Source organism: Eleutherodactylus coqui, chromosome 2 (assembly GCF_035609145.1).
Source record: "Eleutherodactylus coqui strain aEleCoq1 chromosome 2, aEleCoq1.hap1, whole genome shotgun sequence".
Taxonomy (NCBI): domain Eukaryota; kingdom Metazoa; phylum Chordata; class Amphibia; order Anura; family Eleutherodactylidae; genus Eleutherodactylus; species Eleutherodactylus coqui.
Window position 1 is genome coordinate 12562273 of NC_089838.1, and position 20027 is coordinate 12582299.

At 46.3% G+C, this 20027-nt stretch overlaps 1 protein-coding gene across 2 annotated transcripts in view; it reads right to left on the reverse strand.

The window, feature by feature from the left end:
• EFCAB6 (EF-hand calcium binding domain 6) overlaps nt 1–20027 on the reverse strand; it is a 164755-nt gene that overhangs the window by 69920 nt on the left and 74808 nt on the right. For both annotated transcript variants that reach the window (XM_066590371.1, XM_066590370.1), the window contains exons 10-13: nt 11946–12056; nt 9761–9881; nt 6926–7096; nt 1244–1315 (exon numbers count right to left, since the gene is read on the reverse strand). In XM_066590371.1, coding sequence (XP_066446468.1) covers nt 1244–1315; nt 6926–7096; nt 9761–9881; nt 11946–12056 — 475 coding nt within the window. The remainder of the gene's footprint in view (nt 1–1243; nt 1316–6925; nt 7097–9760; nt 9882–11945; nt 12057–20027) is intronic.

Below are 20027 nucleotides of genomic sequence, written 5' to 3' on the forward strand. Positions count from 1 at the left end.
ACGGTTTTTGAGGCGGAATTCTGCCAAGTGACCGATTTACCGTACAGACTAGTGATGAGCGAGCATACTCGCTAAGGGCAATTGCTCCAGCGAGCATTGCCCTTAGCGAGTACCTGCCCGCTCGAGAGAAAAGGTTCGGCTGCCGGCGGCGGGGAAGAGCGGGGAGGAACGGAGGGGAGATCTCTCTCTCCCTCTCTCCCCCCCTGTTCACTGCCGCAACTCCCCGCTCCCCCGCGCCGGCAGCCGAACCTTTTCTCTCGAGCGGGCAGGTACTCGCTAAGGGCAATGCTCGCTCGAGCAATTGCCCTTAGCGAGTATGCTCGCTCATCTCTAGTGCAGACCGTTCACACGGAAAATCCACAATGGCAGCAATGTGGATGAGATTTTCAAAGCTCATCTACACATCCCGGAAAAAAGTGTCGAATCCACCACTCGCCGAACCAATGGTGCCCAAGCTACTCCACTGACTTATGATGGGTCTACTGAGCTCTGCCAAGCTGTTGGTCATCGTGACTAGTGCTAGTGCTGCATGCATTGGCCACTAGATGTCAGGACAGGAGGCTGCGCATCAGATGTGTCAAAGGAAGGAGATTTCATTTTACAGTGTACAGTAAACCCAAATGTTACTACAGTATCATCACATATAATAGAAGAATATGCTGCCTGAGCCAAGATAAGCAGCTTTCACATGGACCATAATAAAGGGAGCATTGTAGGCAGCTGAAAAGGTAAACTGCTCCAGCGTCCCACACGGGGCTAAACCCTCGCAGACCTCTGTGCCGTAACCTGGAGTGACGCGGATCTTCTGAACCGCAATGTGTTGTTGACATGCAGATTACAAAGAAGTTTTTTATGTAAATTGTTCTACAATCTAGCGGTATTTTTTAACAACATCGCGGCGCTGTTTACTACCATCAGCAAGGCAGCCAGATGAGATGCAAGCTATTAAATAAGAATTAATTTAATCAGCCAGCCGGTCACAACTTTTACATTCCGAAGTATGTGAATTGCCTTTGGAAATGTATAAAATCCACTAAAATCTGCAGCTATCGTTGTGCATTCAAGTCTGACATAAGAGTGGAGCGTCTGCAGAAAGCGAGAGCCTCGTACCGGGTTACACTGTTACCGGCTCCCCTCCCCTCAGTCACACAATATATACCATTTATGCTGCATTTACATGTTTTTGTACATTTGTACAGATTGTAGCATCCAGGTAATTATTGCAGCATTTCCATGCACTTACTGTATCCAGAGAGAGTACCGCTGGAGTCTCCTTCGCTGGTTTCCTCGTGTTATTTAACCATTTGTGACCTGTCTGATTTAAAAAATACCTAACAATTAAAATGCAGGCACAATGTTTTCCCATTATGATGTTCCACATGTGCATTTTACATTATTATGATGTTTTAGTAGAAACATACAATTACAAAACTGCCTAGGAGACTACAATATCTGTGCTTGGATTGCAGTGTAATATGATGGTCGCCTTGCTAAGGGGGGAGCATTACTCAGAAAAGGATGTAACTGCAGATAGTACTGCCTCCCTGTTTCTTCTTGTACATGCAGGCACAGGCAGTACTGCTTCCCTGTCTCTCCTCGTACATCTAGGCACAGATAGTAAGGCCTCCCTGTCTCTCCCTGTACATTTAGGCAGAGATATTACTGCCTCTCCTTGTACATCTAGGCACATGGAGAACTGCCTCCCTCTCTCTCCTTGTACATGTAGGCACAGGCAGTACTGCTTCCCTGTCTCTCCTTGTACATCTAGGCACAGGCAGTACTGCTTCCCTGTCTCTCCTTGTACATCTAGGCACGGATAGTAAGGCCTCCCTGTCTCTCCCTGTACATCTAGGCAAAGATATTACTGCCTCCTTGCCTCCCCTTGTACATGTAGGCACAGGTAGTACTACCTCCCTGTCTCTCCTTGTACATCTAGGTGCATAGAGAACTGCCTTCCTATCTCTCCTTGTATATGTAGGCACAGGCAGTACTGCCTCCCTGTGTCTACTTTTACATGTAGGAACATAGAGAAATGCCTCCCTATCTCTCCTTGTACATCTAGGCACAGATAGTACTGCCTCCCTATCTCTCCTTGTACATGCAGGCACAGATACTACTGCCTCCCTATCTCTCCTTGTACGTGTAGACACAGGCAGTACTGCCTCCCTGTCTCTCGTTGTACATGTTGGCACAGATACTACTGCCTCCCTGTCTCTCCTTGTACATCTAGGAACATAGAGAACTGCCTTCCTATCTTTTCTTGAACATATAGGCACAGATGGTACTGCCTCCCTGTCTTTCCTTGTACATCTAGGCAGATAGAGAACTGCCTCCTTGTCTCTCCTTGTACATCAAGGCACAGATTGTACTGCCTTCCTGTCTCTCTTTGTACATGTAGGCATAGATAATCCCCAAACTGTCTTCCTGAACATGATATAGGCAGAGATGGTATCTGTCGCTTTCTCTACGTCATGTACGCACAGACAGTACTGTATTTCTTAATCTTCCTAAACATGATGCCGATACAGCTAGTACTGTCTACCTGTACTTAATGAAGGCACAGATCGTTTACCTTCCCAACTCTATGTATGATTTAGGCACAGATAACACTGCCTCCTATTTCTTCCTATACATGATTTAAAGGGCCACTCCAGCAAAAACATTAATTTCCAGGCCTGCTCCCCTCATCTAATTGCCTGTCGCACTCTGCAGGTCTCCTCTATGTATTGCAGTCACTTCCATGCCATGCAGCCCTCTTATCAGACACCATTTTGATAGTGAGATTTTTTACTTTCACTTTCAATGAATCCCATGATGCATCAGCCCAGCATTAGTTAAAGCGGTTCTGTCATTAAAAAAAGAAAATTCTATACTTACCTATTCCTCCCCATCAGTCTACTTACCAGATCTTCACCTCCCCTATCTTCTCCTGTCTGCTGCAGTCCGGGGGGGGGGGGGGGGGGGGGGGTTACCTCCCCTCCAGCTGGCTGATTCCTCTGCTTCCTGTGAGGTTACGTACATTGCTGGCAGTCTCCTTCCTGCCAGTCAATGTACGTTACGTCACAGTTCACAGGCCAGAAGGAGGAGTGCCGATCTCTGTCTCTGAAATAGATTAGCATTCCTTCCTAGCCAGTGAACAACGTGACCAGAAGATCTGGTAAGAAGAATGACGAGGGGAGGAATAGGTAAGTATAGATTTTTTTTAATGACAAAACCCCTTTAAGGCTATACCATTTAGCCTGGAGGTGGGACAGATTAATTATATCATTACGTACAATGTTCACCTAAATAAGCTACAGCCTATAAGTATCTCCCACTATATACGATTTAGGGCTCGTTCAGACGAACCTGGTTTTAGTGCAGTATAGGTGTGTGAAAAGATTGTGGTTATACTGCAATAAAAATCGCGTGAACTGGTGATTTCCAGCTATTAAGTCTTGAGCTTAATTAGCTGTGAAATTGCCCATTCACATGATCGGGAGGGGCATGTTATCCAGCTCCCATAGGGGTCTTTGGTAACTCCTACGCATCACGCACCAAAGATAAGTCAGGTCCATCTTTTCCTGCATCACGGGCCTTAGTTGCGAGTATTGCAGTTGCATGTTCTATCCTTGTTAGGCTCATGTGAACGTTTCTATAGGAAACCATTGGTTCTAATAGATGCGATCTTTTCACACGTCTATAATGCACTAAAACCACTCTCGTGTGAACGAGGCTTTGGGCTTTATTCCCACAAGTGCATATCGACCGCCGTTTTCACAACCCGTCGATATACGCTACATTGGGAGAGGAAAATCTGGTGAACGGGCGCACAAATCGAACGTTTGTGCGCCCGTTCAGATGACCTGGTGAGCCCAGCACAAATACGCCAAGCTCACCAGGCCATTGCCCATTTCCCCTCTCTCCCCATCTCAGGCTCACCTCTCGTTCCTTCCCTCTTGTTCTGTGCAATGGGAGGGGCGGAGCTAAACACCAGTCCACCCCGCCACCTCCAATTGATGGCTATGGACAAGTGACGGGAAGAGGGCAGGCACTTAGCTCCGCCCATGCCCCTCGCCCATAGCATCAATTGGAGGAGGCGGATCAGCACTTAGCTCCGCCCCTGCCCCTCCCATTGTACAGAACAAGTTGGGAGGAACGAGAGGTGATCCTGCACAGGGGTGAGAAGAACAGAGGAAGGGAGTTTAGCAGCCATGCTGCTAAACTCCCTCCCACCTACGGCCGCTGCTATGGGCTCCCATAGGAGCCCATGCAGCGGCCGACGTGTTCTGGCCCAAAACATGGTTCCAGGACTCACAAATACGCCAATGTGATCTGATGCATTGGAATCCAATGCATCAAAACACAGCGCATATCGGCTGACCGTGAAAACGGCCAGCCTATATGTGCTCGTGGGAAAGAACCTTGAGGCACAGATAGTGCTACCTCTACATCTATATATGATTTAACTACAGATAGTGCTGCCTCCCCATCACTCCCTATATATGATTAAGGCTGCATTCCCACGAACGTATATCGGCTCGGTTTTCATACCGAGCCGATATACGTCGTCCTCATGTGCAGAGGGGGGAGGATGGAAGAGCCAGGAGCAGGAACTGAGCTCCCGCCCCCTCTCTGCCTCCTCTCCGCCCCTCTGCACTATTTGCAATGAGAAGAGGCGGGACGGGGGCGGGGCTAATGTCCTGAAGATGAGGACGACGTATATCGGCACGGCGTGAAAGCCGAGCCGATATACGTTCGTGTGAATTCACCCTTAGGCACAGAGAGTACTGCCTTCCCATCTCTTCCTGTATATGATAGTATGACCTCCCCATCTCTTACAATATATCATTTAGGCACAAACAATGATGATAGCTACTTGTAAAAAGCTTAAATCTATTCCCTAGGAAATAGCATCACCATGTAAGGGGCTACCCGAAAACGTTTAACTGTTGCTATGGCAGTGGCCTATGAAATGCACCACAAATTGCGCCAAAATACTGCGTGTGCCAGAAATTGCACCCTGAGCTTGCCTTGGGGACAGATTCTGACTGGTAGAGACTTCTGCTATAAAAAATAGATACAAGAAAGGTTAAAATAAATCGAGTATAAGGCGCAGCTTGGAGAGCGCAGCATAAAATCACGTGACAAGACTTCCGTGGATCAGTTTTGTGGTGAATCCACATTAGATGGGAAAATCCAGCGATCTGAATGACTTCCAATGAGGCCACTGGTGCTGGACTAGTCGGGGATGTCACTGCCAACCGCGTGGGTGGTGCTAGACTAGTCGGGGATGTCACTGCCAACCGCGTGGGTGGTGCTAGACTAGTCGGGGATGTCACTGCCAACCGCGTGGGTGGTGCTGGACTAGTCGGGGATGTCACTGCCAACCGCGTGGGTGGTGCTGGACTAGTCGGGGATGTCACTGCCAACCGCGTGGGTGGTGCTAGACTAGTCGGGGATGTCACTGCCAACCGCGTGGGGTTTCCTTCTACATAAGTGTGCACAGTTTACCAAGAAAGGTGTGATAGAAGAAAAACATCCAGCGAAAGGGAATCCTGTGGACGGAAACAACGCATCGCCAAAAAGGGTCAGAGAAGGGTGCTAAGAATCGTTTTGCCAAAGAGGCAGCACACAGTCCAGTTTATTGCAGCGGATTACAACGCTGGCGCTCTAACTAATGTGTCCAAATGCAAAACTCATCCGTCCTTAACAGCAGACGAGCGGGTCCAGCACCGATGCTGTCTAGAGAAACAGAAAGGCGAGACTCCAGCGGGCAAAGAAGTGCAAAAATTGCATCACTGAGCAGCGAAAAAACATCTCCTGGTCAGATGATTCCAGATTTCTGTTGCACCGTGCTGATGAGAAGTAAGAATTTGGCACAAGCAGCATGAGTCGCTGACCCCTTCCTGTCCGCTGGTCAGAACATGTCAGCACCGCCATCTAATCTGCAGTGACTACAAGAAGCTTCCTGTCCGCAGGGGCCGATATTCCTGCAGAACCATTTCATCACCGGATAGAGTCTACACCATAAAAAAATTGTTGCAGACCTAAAGTGCCACTAGATGGGGTTCTAATAAAGTGGCCATTAAGTGTAGGTCATCACTTTTGAAGACGGGAATACCCCTTTAATGGATTACACTACATTAAGGGTGGGTTCACACAGGACGGATTTGCAGCGTAAGGAATCTCTGTGCGGCAAATCCGCCCGCGGCTCCTAATCCCGGGATTAGCCAGCCATGTTGACGAGATTTTGCAAAAATCTCATCCTCCGTCGCGGCAAAGCGATTTGACGCGGAACTGACAGCCGCAGCATGTCAATTCTTTTTTTTTTCCATTGTGGCCTCACTCCTCTCTATGGGGAGACAAAGCTGCAATGCAATGGCGGGCTTTGAAGCTGCGTCTCTCCGGCGGAAATCTCCCAGCTTTTGGTGCAGCCAAGCCACAAGATTTCCTACGGATTTCCGTCCCGTGGGTACCCAACCTAAAAGTAGTCCTGATACTAATTATCCGCATGGTAACAGATCCCTAAATGCTTCCTATTTCCAGCACTTGGTTCTAGTTTTGTCCTTTGGCTGGAGATGTCATCTAAGCCTCCTCATTAGTAGCTTCTCCATTCTCCTTGCCCAATATCCCTCTTCAAATTCCCGATGTTTTGGCTTTAGAGCCTGCCGATCATATCTGCTAAACTGCTAGGAAGCTTTCCCTCCCATGCATTCCAAATATGTGATAATTGATAATCATTTGTGATGCTCCCACACTCGGCAGGAGACGGTACAGGACTTTCTGCCACTGCTGTGTAGTGTTAATGCATCACGCTCATTAGGCCGCTGCCATCCACGCGGGCGCTCCGGCATTCATCCCTTTACATCGTTATGCTACCTCGGCTGAAGCCAAAAAAGGGGGAAACAATGCAAACAGCGTTCAGCTGCTAATGGGCACGTACAACAGATTCCTTCTCTTCAAACAAGTCCAGGAACTGGTGGTAGCTGATGAATCCGGTGTGCTCCGGGTCAAGGATGATCATTAGCTCCTTGAACTGCTCGTCTGTGATTCGGAACATCATGCAGTCGACGATGCGCCGCAGTTCCTTCCTGCTGACTCTCCCATTGCGTCCCTTGGAAAAAGACAGAAATACTAAATATTAGCACAACCGGACAGATACTACTGTTGGTCCAATTACGGCCCGAGGCTTTATTACCACAAGCGCATATACGGAGCGGTTTCACGCCCGGGCGCATATACGGTACACGTGTGACGCATTAGTTTCCAATGCAGCCGTTCCCACAGCCGAATAAACGACGCGTAAATATGCCGGCAGCGTGAAAAATAGAACATATACGCGGCCGGCGCATATACACTCAGCCAAAACATAGGACTGGAACTATCTTTTGGCCAATATACGCCAGCGGGTCCCATAGACTTCTATGGGAGCAGGGAAAGAGAAGGGAGGGGGAGGCATTTTTGCAGCATCCAACGCTGCGAAATGCTTACAGGTGCCTCTATATAGGCGTTGGAAGGTATGCCTAGGTTTTTGGTAGAGCGAGGGTTTTCCAGGGTGCGACGTATTTTTTCGCTAAAAACAACGAGAAAACGTTGTTTCAGGTGTTTATACGGAGCAGGCGTGAAAATGTAAAAATGCTGTCGCTGTATATAGAATGGAAGAACAGGACGTTCCAAATATCCCCCATGCTCAACGTACGAAGGCTTAAAGGGATTATATAGGATTAGAAAAACATGGCAGATTTCTTCTAGAAACTGCGCTAAATGTGTCCATGGGGTTATAATACTATGCACAACCTTGAGCCCCCCACAAGCTGTTGAGACCCCGCTGATCCTGAGAATGGGGGTCCTGTACCTCCCCTCTTCTCGTCACTGCAGGCTTGCTGCACCCACCCGTAGTGACGTGGGGATTGAATTGAGCAGCAGTTGCCATTCATTTCAATGGGGGTGCCAGAAATAGTTGAGAGATTCTACTTGGCTGTTTTCATCAGCCTCATTGAAATTAATGGAGCAGCATTGCCAATGTGTGACCGCCTCTACATTCAATCTCCATGTCACTGTGGGTGGGTTCGGCAGTGAGGAGAAGAGGGAGGCGTCTGCTGCACCATGTATTGATGTGGATATTTAATCAGGTTATGCTGATGGAAATAGCGGAGTACAAGCGCTCAGCTATCTCCGACAGTCCCAATGACAATGAATGGAGCTGCACCGCGCATGCGCGACCACTACTATATTCAATCTCAAAGGGGAATATCTGGCCCCTTTAAAAAAATGCGTCCTTGCGTAGACATGGTGTCACACGGGACCTACCATATATAGTTTGGGGGATTTGTGCAATAAAAGAAGTGTTTTTAAGGGGCCGGCTTTTCTCCTTTGTTGTCGCTATTCGAGCCATTTGATTCCCGGTCAGCCGGAGCACCTGAAAACCTGCGAGCTGAACCGGGGTAAATGTTACCTAATAACCAGATGAAGATAACGTTGTGTTGTTATGGCATCTATATTCGATCTCCTCCTCTCTGCGGGCTCACTCTTTTTTGGGATTAGTGGGGGTTTCAGTTTCTGCAACCCCTTTAAGAGCAGCTTCTCACTATTTTCTACTGAGCCCTCATTATCTGAATATGGTAAATCCTGGTCTATGCCAATTGGTTGAGGTCCATGTTTGGTCTTAACTAATCCATAGAATAGTAATTTTTCAGGGTTTCCCCTATATTAAAGGGATTCTCCACTCTCGAAAATCCATACTTCTTAGAAGGATCACTTGACAATAAGCTGATCACAAAGTGTCCTCCTCCTGGAATGGCCCAGCGGTCAACTGTAACCTGTGGAGAAATCCGAATTTCCTAATATGAGTTTTCAAAACTGGATATCCCTTTAATTAGCTTGGATGGGAATCACTACTTTACGATGGTTTTATATGGGACAACGATCGTTCAAATAGTAGCTTGAATGTGGGAGGGACTTCTTATTTGTATAACGCCAACTTATTCCGTAGAGCTTTCAAATAGTTACTTTTATTACTCTTTACAGACCTCAGAAGGATGGAAGGCTCAGTCAACCTTGAGCCGGCAACCTGAACCATGCAGGGACTGAACCTGCAACCTCCAGGTCATGAGTGAGAGCTTAGGACTGAATTCTGCTGCCTTAACACTCTGCGTCACACGAGGCCCAGGTAAGTTAATGCTGTTCCAAGTAAACACAGCCACCAACTGGGCCGTGTAGACGAGCGAGAACTAGTTGATTAGTAATAATAATTGTTGGCTGATTAATTATGGTCTGGTGTAAACAGGTAATCGTTGCTTTTCAACAACAAGCCAACAACTTTGCAGGGAGGTGTGTGCTTGTTCAGCATACGCCACCCACCGGATGCTGAACGTTGAGCATTTAACGCTCATTGGTTCCTGAAAACACAAAAATATGTGCAAGTGATCGGTCTAACCACAGCGGCGAGTGTTTATTCGAGGACTTCTTGCAGTTATTTATATGCATTCAGCGGACTCAGCAACCAATGAGAGTGGGCTGGGGAAGGGGCTGCAATTTCAAATACATGCCCACCAACTAATTAGTCAACGAAGGACATTTTCTCCTGTGTAAATGTTCCCAACAACCTGTTCGCTGATGTTGAAGTTGCCGACCAGGTGAACACCCACCGCCCGTGTAAAAGCTCATAGAGAACAATCATTGGGACTTTAGAGCGGTCTCACACGAGCGTACGGTCACTGCGTACTCTGACCACTATGACCGATACGACAGTTTGTTACCATTTATTACACCTTCTTACCTCATCAAGTACAAGAAAGGCCTGTTTTAAGGAGGGATACGCCTTTTGGAAGTGCTGGTGAAGCTTCTGTAGGATGTGGTCATTTGAGAAATACAAGTCTTTGGCTTTCACAGAATTGACTCTAAAAAAGTAGAAGTGAGTTTATGGTGAGATCAGAAGGAATTACCTGAATCTATCTCATTCCAATCTCCAAAGCCTTCAAATACTCTAATTCTTCAGTCTGTAATCAGTGTATATCTTCCTATTCTTTCTATATGACCATATCTTAGGGTCTACCTCTATCAACCACCGAGCACAACACTTCTCTAAGACTTTCAGCACACTGAATGCCTCAAGTACTCATACAGATAGATGGGAGAACCTGGCATTTTAGTCTTATGCTGGCCATTAGAGATGAGCGAGCACCCAAATGCTCGAGCCCAAGTTATTCAAGTCGAGCTTTTCGCAAAATTCGAGAGCTCTACTCGAGTAATGAACCCCATTGACTACAATGGGAGACTCGAGCATTTTTGTATGTGGGACGCCGGGTGCCGAGCTTTTTTTTTCTAGATTCGTCTCTCTCTCTTTTTCAATCTCTCTCTCCCCCCTGCCTGCCAGACCAAAAATGTGCCATTGACGCATGCTGCGTCGCGGCGGGGAGGGGCCAAAAACTGGGGCGGGGTCGAACACGGCTTGATGCTCGTTCGGGTAATGAGCACCATCGAGTACGCTAATACTCGAATGAGCATCAAGCTCGGCAGAGTACGTTCGCTAAACTCTACTGGCCATATATATGGAATAATAAATAGCTAATTTGGGCTATTTAGGGCAACAATCGCTTGAAAAAGTAATGCGAATGATGCATGATGGCGGACTGTAGTGTGCCAAAATCATGTTGGAAAATTTCCACTGACTGATGCCAATATTGTGAGTGTATGGCCATACTGGTCAAAACTCTCCCTAATAACGCAAAAGAGGTAATACTCACCTGCTCTCACTGCTCCTGTTCCTCTAGTGGTCAGTACCTCATGCTGGTCTTCACTTGTAGGTACAAGACATGACAATTGTAATTGCTGCAGCCAATCACAGCCTATGCTGCAGCAATCACATGACCCTTAGTCACAGGAGGGATGATAGCAGTGGCAGGTAAGTATTACTTCTTTTATGCTATTATACCACTCTGAACCTTTACCTCTTTACTGGTGCAGGTGGAATTATTTATACGGACAGTCCCATGGATGATCAGTGCATTGCCGATCATTGTCTTAAATGTTTGGCCAGTTTTAGCCATCTAAATACACTTTGGACCAGATATGCATATTTTAAATTAAAGGAGGGGTATAAGCCGATGTCAGAAGTGACATAGCTGCTGGGATCACAACAATTGCAATTGCAACCGGGCCCTTAAGCCTGTGGAACCTATGGGCCCCTCTCACCGCATTCCACTATTACTGCAGCATCAACATGCATCACTGATTCTGTAACCTGGTACATGGTAAAGTGTGCAGGCCTTATCTTGTTTGCCGGTCTCCTCAACTACAGTTTCCCTAGTGCTGGCCATCCCGAAGTTGGGGAGACAGGGGGACAGGATATGGTCTGCACACGCTGCTGAGTACCAGTGTCAACACTGTGCAATAAGGAATTAAAAGCAATGAAGAATGAGGTACACTGTGAGGCTCAGAACTATTATTCCTGGGGAAGGGGGCCCAAGCCAAACATTTGCACCACAACTCTAGAGCCATAAGCCTCAGACCTTGTATGCTAGAGTCTTCTGGCAAAGGCTTCTCGCTACACAGAACAGAGGATCATGCAAACTTTAAATTAGGGTCATTCTCCCATGCTCCTGGTAAGTGACTGCAATTCCAGGCAACTGGCATTCCTCTCTATGATGAACCACCAACCTACCACAGAGCATTTGTTCTGAAGGCTAGTGGTGGTTCAATAAATCTACATGACAAGGCAGAAGAATGTGTTGTTCCTTTGATGTCAGCCAGGTGACTAGTAAGAAGCTAACTTACAGTAGCCATTGTAAGCTATTATGGAGCTCTCATTTAGTCACCGAGTCCCCCAAGGTCATAGACATGTATAGTCTCTGCTCTATCCCCTACTCCCTTCTCTACCTGTTGCTCCATATTAAATCCAACGCCTGAGTTTTAGCATTGTGTAGGAACGACTGACTTTAATAGACAGTAAGAGGATTCACCACCTGTGATTTGATCTCATCGGCAGAGTTTGCCCGTTTTCAATACCAGCGGTTCTTTGGAACATCTGCAGAAAATCCTCCCAAGAAATCCGATCGGTGGTCTTGAATCTGAACCTGGAATCAATAAACCCAAAAGACAATGTTATTTTCTTTATTTGTGGAACCTTTCATTGGTGGAGCATTACGGACCAACCACAATTCCCTGTTTTAGCAATGCTTGCCCCTGTCTACTTGGCAAGGATACTTGAACGCTGCAAGCAGCTTCAGATCCCTACTGCCTCGGGATCTCAGCAGAGAATATATGAAGGAAACGCATCACAGACTTTTTGGGATGCAGATAAAAAGTGATTAGACTCCATGTCATATGACAAGGGTTTCAAGAATGTAGTACTGTAGCTGTAGCAGCACTTCAGACAGTTGTCCTTCTTCAGGCTGTATATATAATAGACATTTGCTATGGATAAATGTCCCCTGAGTATTTGGACAGAAGCAGACACCATATCCAATGGAGTGGCGGTCACTGGGTAGAGAGTGCACCGGACTTGAGATTAAGGCACCTGCCAGAAGAAACTTGGGTGTACATTCACCTGTAATGGAATTGGTGCATATTTTCGGGAGCAGAAAATCTGCACCAAAAACCACCTCAATCTTCGCTCCAAAAACTGAGTCAATACTTGGACATGGATTTTGATGCGGATCCTGCGCAGACTTCACAGCGTAAAATCAGTTGTGGATCTGCATCAATAACCATGCAGATCCATGGTGCAATATATGCTATGACGTTTTGTTTGGATGCACATCAAAATAAGCTATGTGTGACCGGTACAGTCACACATGTGGTTGTATCAAAAATGGCTTTTATCATCTATTCATAGAATAGGTGATAAACATCTGATCGCTGAGGGCCTCAGCACTAAGAACCCCACCGAGTCCTAGAATGGGGGTCCTGTGTGCACGTTGCACCTCCCGCAGCGAGAAGATTGAATGGAGCAGCAGTCATGCATGCGTGGGACTGCACCATTCATTTTCTATGGGGCTACCGGAGACAGCTGAGCTCTTGTACTCTGCTTTTTTGCGTGAGCCCCAATGAAATGCATGGAGGGGCATTGCGCATGCTCGACACTTCAATCTGACATCCCTGCAAGTGAGTGCAGCAACTCCACAATGACGAGAAGAGAGGGACATGGGTTCCCCGTTCTCGGGATTGGAAGAGATCTCAGTGGTGAAACCCGAACGATCAGACTTGGTGATCAAGTCTTTTTCGTACACCCACTTTAATCTCAAGCTTGGTACACTGTCAACCGGGAATGTCTAAGTACTCATGAACCCAGAATGACCGCTGCTCCATTGGATATGGTGTCTGCTTCTGTCCAAGTACTCATGAACCCAGAATGACCAATGCTCCATTGGATATGGTGTCTGCTTCTGTCCAAGTACTCATAAACCCAGAATGACCGGTGCTCCATTGGATATGGTGTCTGCTTCTGTCCAAGTACTCATGAACCCAGAATGACTGGTGCTCCATTGGATATGGTGTCTGCTTCTGTCCAAGTACTCATGAACCCAGAATGACCGGTGCTCCATTGGATATGGTGTCTGCTTCTGTCCAAGTACTCATGAACCCAGAATGACCGGTGCTCCATTGGATATGGTGTCTGCTTCTGTCCAAGTACTCATGAACCCAGAATGACTGATGCTCCATTGGATATTGTGTTTGCTTCTGTCCAAGTACTCATGAACCCAGAATGACCGGTGCTCCATTGGATATGGTGTCTGCTTCTGTCCAAGTACTCATGAACCCAGAATGACCGGTGCTCCATTGGATATGGTGTCTGCTTCTGTCCAAGTACTCATAAACCCAGAATGACCGGTGCTCCATTGGATATGGTGTCTGCTTCTGTCCAAGTACTCAAGAACCCAGAATGACCGGTGCTCCATTGGATATGGTGTCTGCTTCTTTCCAAGTACTCAAGAACCCAGAATGACCGGTGCTCCATTGGATATGGTGTCTGCTTCTGTCCAAGTACTCATGAACCCAGAATGACCAGTGCTCCATTGGATATGGTGTCTGCTTCTGTCCAAGTACTCATAAACCCCGAATGACCGGTGCTCCATTAGATATGGTGTCTGCTTCTGTCCAAGTACTCATGAACCCCGAATGACCGGTGCTCCATTGGATATGGTGTCTGCTTCTGTCCAAGTACTCAAGAACCCAGAATGACCGGTGCTCCATTGGATATGGTGTCTGCTTCTGTCCAAGTACTCATAAACCCCGAATGACCGGTGCTCCATTAGATATGGTGTCTGCTTCTGTCCAAGTACTCATAAACCCAGAATGACCGGTGCTCCATTGGATATGGTGTTTGCTTCTGTCCAAGTACTCATGAACCCAGAATGACCGGTGCTCCATTGGATATGGTGTCTGCTTCTGTCCAAGTACTCATGAACCCAGAATGACCGGTGCTCCATTGGATATGGTGTCTGCTTCTGTCCAAGTACTCATAAACCCAGAATGACCAATGCTCCATTGGATATGGTGTCTGCTTCTGTCCAAGTACTCATGAACCCAGAATGACCGTTACTCTATTGGATATGGTATCTGCTTCTGTCCAAGTACTCATGAACCCAGAATGACCGGTGCTCCATTGGATATGGTGTCTGCTTCTGTCCAAGTACTCATAAACCCAGAATGACCGGTGCTCCATTGGATATGGTGTCTGCTTCTGTCCAAGTACTCAAGAACCCAGAATGACCGGTGCTCCATTGGATATGGTGTCTGCTTCTTTCCAAGTACTCAAGAACCCAGAATGACCGGTGCTCCATTGGATATGGTGTCTGCTTCTGTCCAAGTACTCATGAACCCAGAATGACCAGTGCTCCATTGGATATGGTGTCTGCTTCTGTCCAAGTACTCATAAACCCCGAATGACCGGTGCTCCATTAGATATGGTGTCTGCTTCTGTCCAAGTACTCATGAACCCCGAATGACCGGTGCTCCATTGGATATGGTGTCTGCTTCTGTCCAAGTACTCAAGAACCCAGAATGACCGGTGCTCCATTGGATATGGTGTCTGCTTCTGTCCAAGTACTCATGAACCCAGAATGACCGGTGCTCCATTGGATATGGTGTCTGCTTCTGTCCAAGTACTCATAAACCCCGAATGACCGGTGCTCCATTAGATATGGTGTCTGCTTCTGTCCAAGTACTCATAAACCCAGAATGACCGGTGCTCCATTGGATATGGTGTTTGCTTCTGTCCAAGTACTCATGAACCCAGAATGACCGGTGCTCCATTGGATATGGTGTCTGCTTCTGTCCAAGTACTCATGAACCCAGAATGACCGGTGCTCCATTGGATATGGTGTCTGCTTCTGTCCAAGTACTCATAAACCCAGAATGACCAATGCTCCATTGGATATGGTGTCTGCTTCTGTCCAAGTACTCATGAACCCAGAATGACCGTTACTCTATTGGATATGGTGTCTGCTTCTGTCCAAGTACTCATGAACCCAGAATGACCGGTGCTCCATTGGATATGGTGTCTGCTTCTGTCCAAGTACTCATAAACCCAGAATGACCGGTGCTCCATTGGATATGGTGTCTGCTTCTGTCGAAGTACTCATGAACCCTGAATGACCGGTACTCCATTGGATATGGTGTCTGCTTCTGTCCAAGTACTCATGAACCCAGAATGACCGGTGCTCCATTGGATATGGTGTCTGCTTCTGTCCAAGTACTCATGAACCCAGAATGACCGGTACTCCATTGGATATGGTGTCTGCTTCTGTCCAAGTACTCATGAACCCAGAATGACCGGTGCTCCATTGGATATGGTGTCTGCTTCTGTCCAAGTACTCATGAACCCAGAATGACCGGTGCTCCATTGGATATGGTGTCTGCTTCTGTCCAAGTACTCATGAACCCAGAATGACCGCTGCTCCATTGGATATGGTATCTGCTTCTGTCCAAGTACTCATGAACCCAGAATGACCGTTACTCTATTGGATATGGTGTCTGCTTCTGTCCAAGTACTCATGAACCCAGAATGACCTAAAGAAGGACAACAGTCTGAAGTGTTGCTACAGCTAAACTACTACAATCTTGTGATATGAAATAAAATGTTCTGTTTTTCTCCACATGCAGAAGAGTCTGTGAAGCGAGTCCTTCATTCTCTGTATACTCGTTACCTGCAATTCCCTGTCATGTTAGACATTGTCCACACAGACAATTTTAGTATTTTTTTCCCTAAACCCAGAATTCAATGCAAACGGAGAAGAATGAAATGTCTTTTAAACGTTTCCTATTTTTAGTTTCCACTCCTGATTTGGACAAAAAAAAAGTAATACACACAAATCCCGGTGTGCGGCTCATTATGCTCCACATTTTACCCATTATATTATAATCTATTGTGTTCCTTTCGATGATTTGGAGACGATACACGAAAGACAACTCCTGAGCAGCAGCTATTGTAGCAGTACAGGAGTGAAGAATGGGGACATTCTGTAAATATGCTTGAAAAGTAGAGTATTTTATGATTTTTGTTGTGCAGGATAATGTAAGTCCCACGGGGACAGACTTCAGCCCGATAATTAGCCCTGGTACTGATAAACGGTGTCCGGAGTAATTACAGGTCGGCGCACTGACTGCGTAACATTGACCACAGCTGGGACATGTCCATCTAGATAGATGGGACCAGAGAAGCCGGGAGAGCCGGGGGATCAGTAAGGGGAATATTAGATTATAGAGATTTTTTTATTCCACTTTGAGCTGTTGTCATTAAAAATTAAGTTAAAGCGGTTGTATCAGAATTGGCGCTTCTCACTTATCCATAGGATGAGCGATAGAAGTCTGATCGGGTGGGTCTGACCACTGAGATCCCCAACGATCCCGTGTCTCCCTCTACTCCTCACTCCATTCCTTTCAATGAGGCTGATGGAAACAGCCAAACGCTTGTACGAGGCTCTCTCCAGCAGTACCACTGAGGGTGGATGGAGCAGCACCGTGCATGTCTCCTCCCACTGTGGCGGGCGCAGCGAGCCCGCAGTGTGGCACAGACCTCGTTTTTTCCTACTGTTACCCAATACACTTTAGATGTCAGCCAAAGTCAGGGGCATCAAACTGATTTTCACTGAAGGCCACATCAGCATTACAGTTGCCTTCAAAGGGCCGTTTGTAAGACTGTATTGTAAAGGATTTATTAACCCCTTAAGGTCCATTTAGGCATAACGATTATCACTCAAAAGATGTCTTTTAAGCGACTTTGAGCAATAATCGTTGTGTGCCTTTACAACGCAAGGTGATCGCTCAAACGTTGAGCGATCACCTTGCGCTCTGAGTGGGGTATGCAGAAGACAAGCAAGGCCGCTTGTCTTCTGCATCCAGCTGTTCTCTGCTCGGAGCGCCCAGCTGTTATATAGCTGAGCGCTCAGAGCAAGGTATGCAGGACACATCTGGAGCGCTGTGTTCTTCATACCCCGGCTGTTCTTGGAGCGCTCAGCTGGTATACAGCTGTGCGCTCCATGCAGAGTATGAAGAACACAGCTGGAGCGCTGTGTTCTTCATACCCTGCCTGTGTTCAGGGAGCGGGATACAAAAGAAGGTTTTTGAGCTAATTTTGAGCGATAATCGTTGTGTCTAAATGGGCCTTTAAGGACCCGGCTGTTTTGTACCTGAAGGACCAGACACTTTTTAGGGATTTTACCCATATGGTGGATTTACCGCCCTATTTTTTTTCCTTCAGCTACCAAAATAATTTTTGCTGCATTTTTTTCCCCGTGACACATAGGGCGATTTTTTAAATACCTTTTTTACTGACTTTTCCCCCCGTGTTTTAGTTTTATTGGGGATAAAAAGCTAAAAAAATGATTTTTTAAAACATTTGTGTTTTTTTTTTTAAATTAGTATACTTACACTAAAATAAAGTATGGGAACGGGTTCCTCATTTTGTTTCGTCTGTTTTGATATATAATATGTATGGTTTTGGATTACATGGCGAATACGGCGACGGTTTCGGTTGTCGTCGGCTTTGGGTATTTTTTATGTATATATTTTTATTTTATTCTGTAATTTTGTTTTACTTATTTATGTAATTATTTTTTTACCTATTTTATTATTTATGTTCCCCATGATGTCATATAAGACCTCTGGGGTTCATTCACATGTTTTTTGTTATTTAACACTTTCCCACTGTAGCTGGGGCATCCATAGGAGCCCCAGTTACGGGATTCAGCCTGCGGGCCTTGAGTTTGACACATGTGGATTAGATGGTTGACTGGTCATGCCAAGACTGGCAGGTCTTTCATTGGGGGCATGGGTTGCACGTGTGGTAATGTTGCAAAAAATATTTAGAGTAAAATACAGTGTAAAAGAGGTCCATCGTTCTTCATAAATCTGCCCCGTTGTCTCATGTTGTTACACAATTCCACTCTGCTCCACACAACGCAGGAGAAACTATGTACTTCCAGAAGTCTGATATTCATCATATTAATTAGAATGAAAGGCTCCTGTATATCCAGGTATTACTGCAGCTGGCAGCCCGCTCTTCTAATAACTTTCTTAATAACGTTCAATCAGACTAATTTGAGCCTTCATTTTGCTTATTACAGACTGATCGCAGTAGAATGGATTGAGTGGGGGAGGGTGGGAATTCTTATCCCTACTATATGTTCTTGAAGGTTCAGATCAGTAATAGATGGTTCCTTGCGGGACTGGCAATCCAGGATTCTTGGCTGACATAAATTAGCCATTACCTAATATATATATTTAATCAGTTTAATTATAACATCTTATTAGGGTCTCCTAGGGCTGTTTAGCTAGGGTTATACCTCGAACAGTGTCGTCCTTATCAGGGCGGTGGCCCCATACCTGCAGTTTAGGGCTATTGTACACTATATACAGGAGGTGGACAAAAATATGGAAACAACATACAAAATACATGCCTTAAATTATATGGGATTATAAATCATATTTCAATAAGGCATGTAGAGACTGATTTTAAGTGGAGGTAATACGACACAGATGCTGCCAGGCAGAAGGGTATATCAGCCTAAGCAACAAGTTTCCATTGGTCAGGGGTTTGCGCCACTCAACTGCTATTTCTAGCTGTCTCCCAAAACCACCCAGAGCAGGGCAAGAGGTGAAGTAAACACAAATTAGGAGGGACTGCTGTGAAGCTACTGTGACCAGCGTATCGCCATGATACTTTCATCTTCGCTATAAGACTGTTCCATTTTACTGCCATGCTTTTGGCCCTTCTTTCTTGATTTACCCGTGAATGTGTTGTAATTGTGACTGCAGTAATGTAGCAGTTCGTGACCATTTTAATTTTGTCACTTTATGCATGCAGATTATTAAAAGTTCCGTTTTAATATTTATTATCATACCTCTACCTGGTTATTATGTGTTTATCCTATATATTGGTGGAGTTCACTATAGGGGCTGCACTGTTGCTCTATAGATACACAGGGCCGTATAAACCTAGTGACAGGCTCCGTTTAAAGAGAACATCCTGAGATATCAAGGATAGAAAAAGTGTCTGATGGTTTGGGGTCTAACTGCTGAGACCTCCACCAATCACAAGAACAGAGGTCCCACAACCCCCCGTATGAATAGAGAGGTGGTCGAGTATTTGCGCTACAGTTCCATTCATCTCTGCTGGAGATGGCCAAGCATTGTACTCAGCGGTCCCATAGAGGAAAATGCGGATGCAGCGCACATGCTCAATCACCACTCCATTCATATGGAGGGACATAGAACCCCAGTTCTTGTGATCGGCTGGGGTCCCAGTGGTCAGACCACAACCAATCAGACACTGATCTCCTATCCTATGGGATACGTTACAGAGAATCTGTCACCACAGCCGTCACCATCTTTGGAGGTGATGGACGCCCTGTATCTACACCTGTGCTGGGTATTTGCAGTGCCTCTGCAGCGGAGGACACAGCAATCTCCATCTTTAGAAGTATTAGGCACCGTAGCTTGTTTATGTGGGTACTCTTGGGCACCGGGTGATGGGGGCTTCTCCATATGGGTTATAGGGGCTGTCTAGTTGTAAATTAGTGATGGACAAACCCTTAACGTGCTTT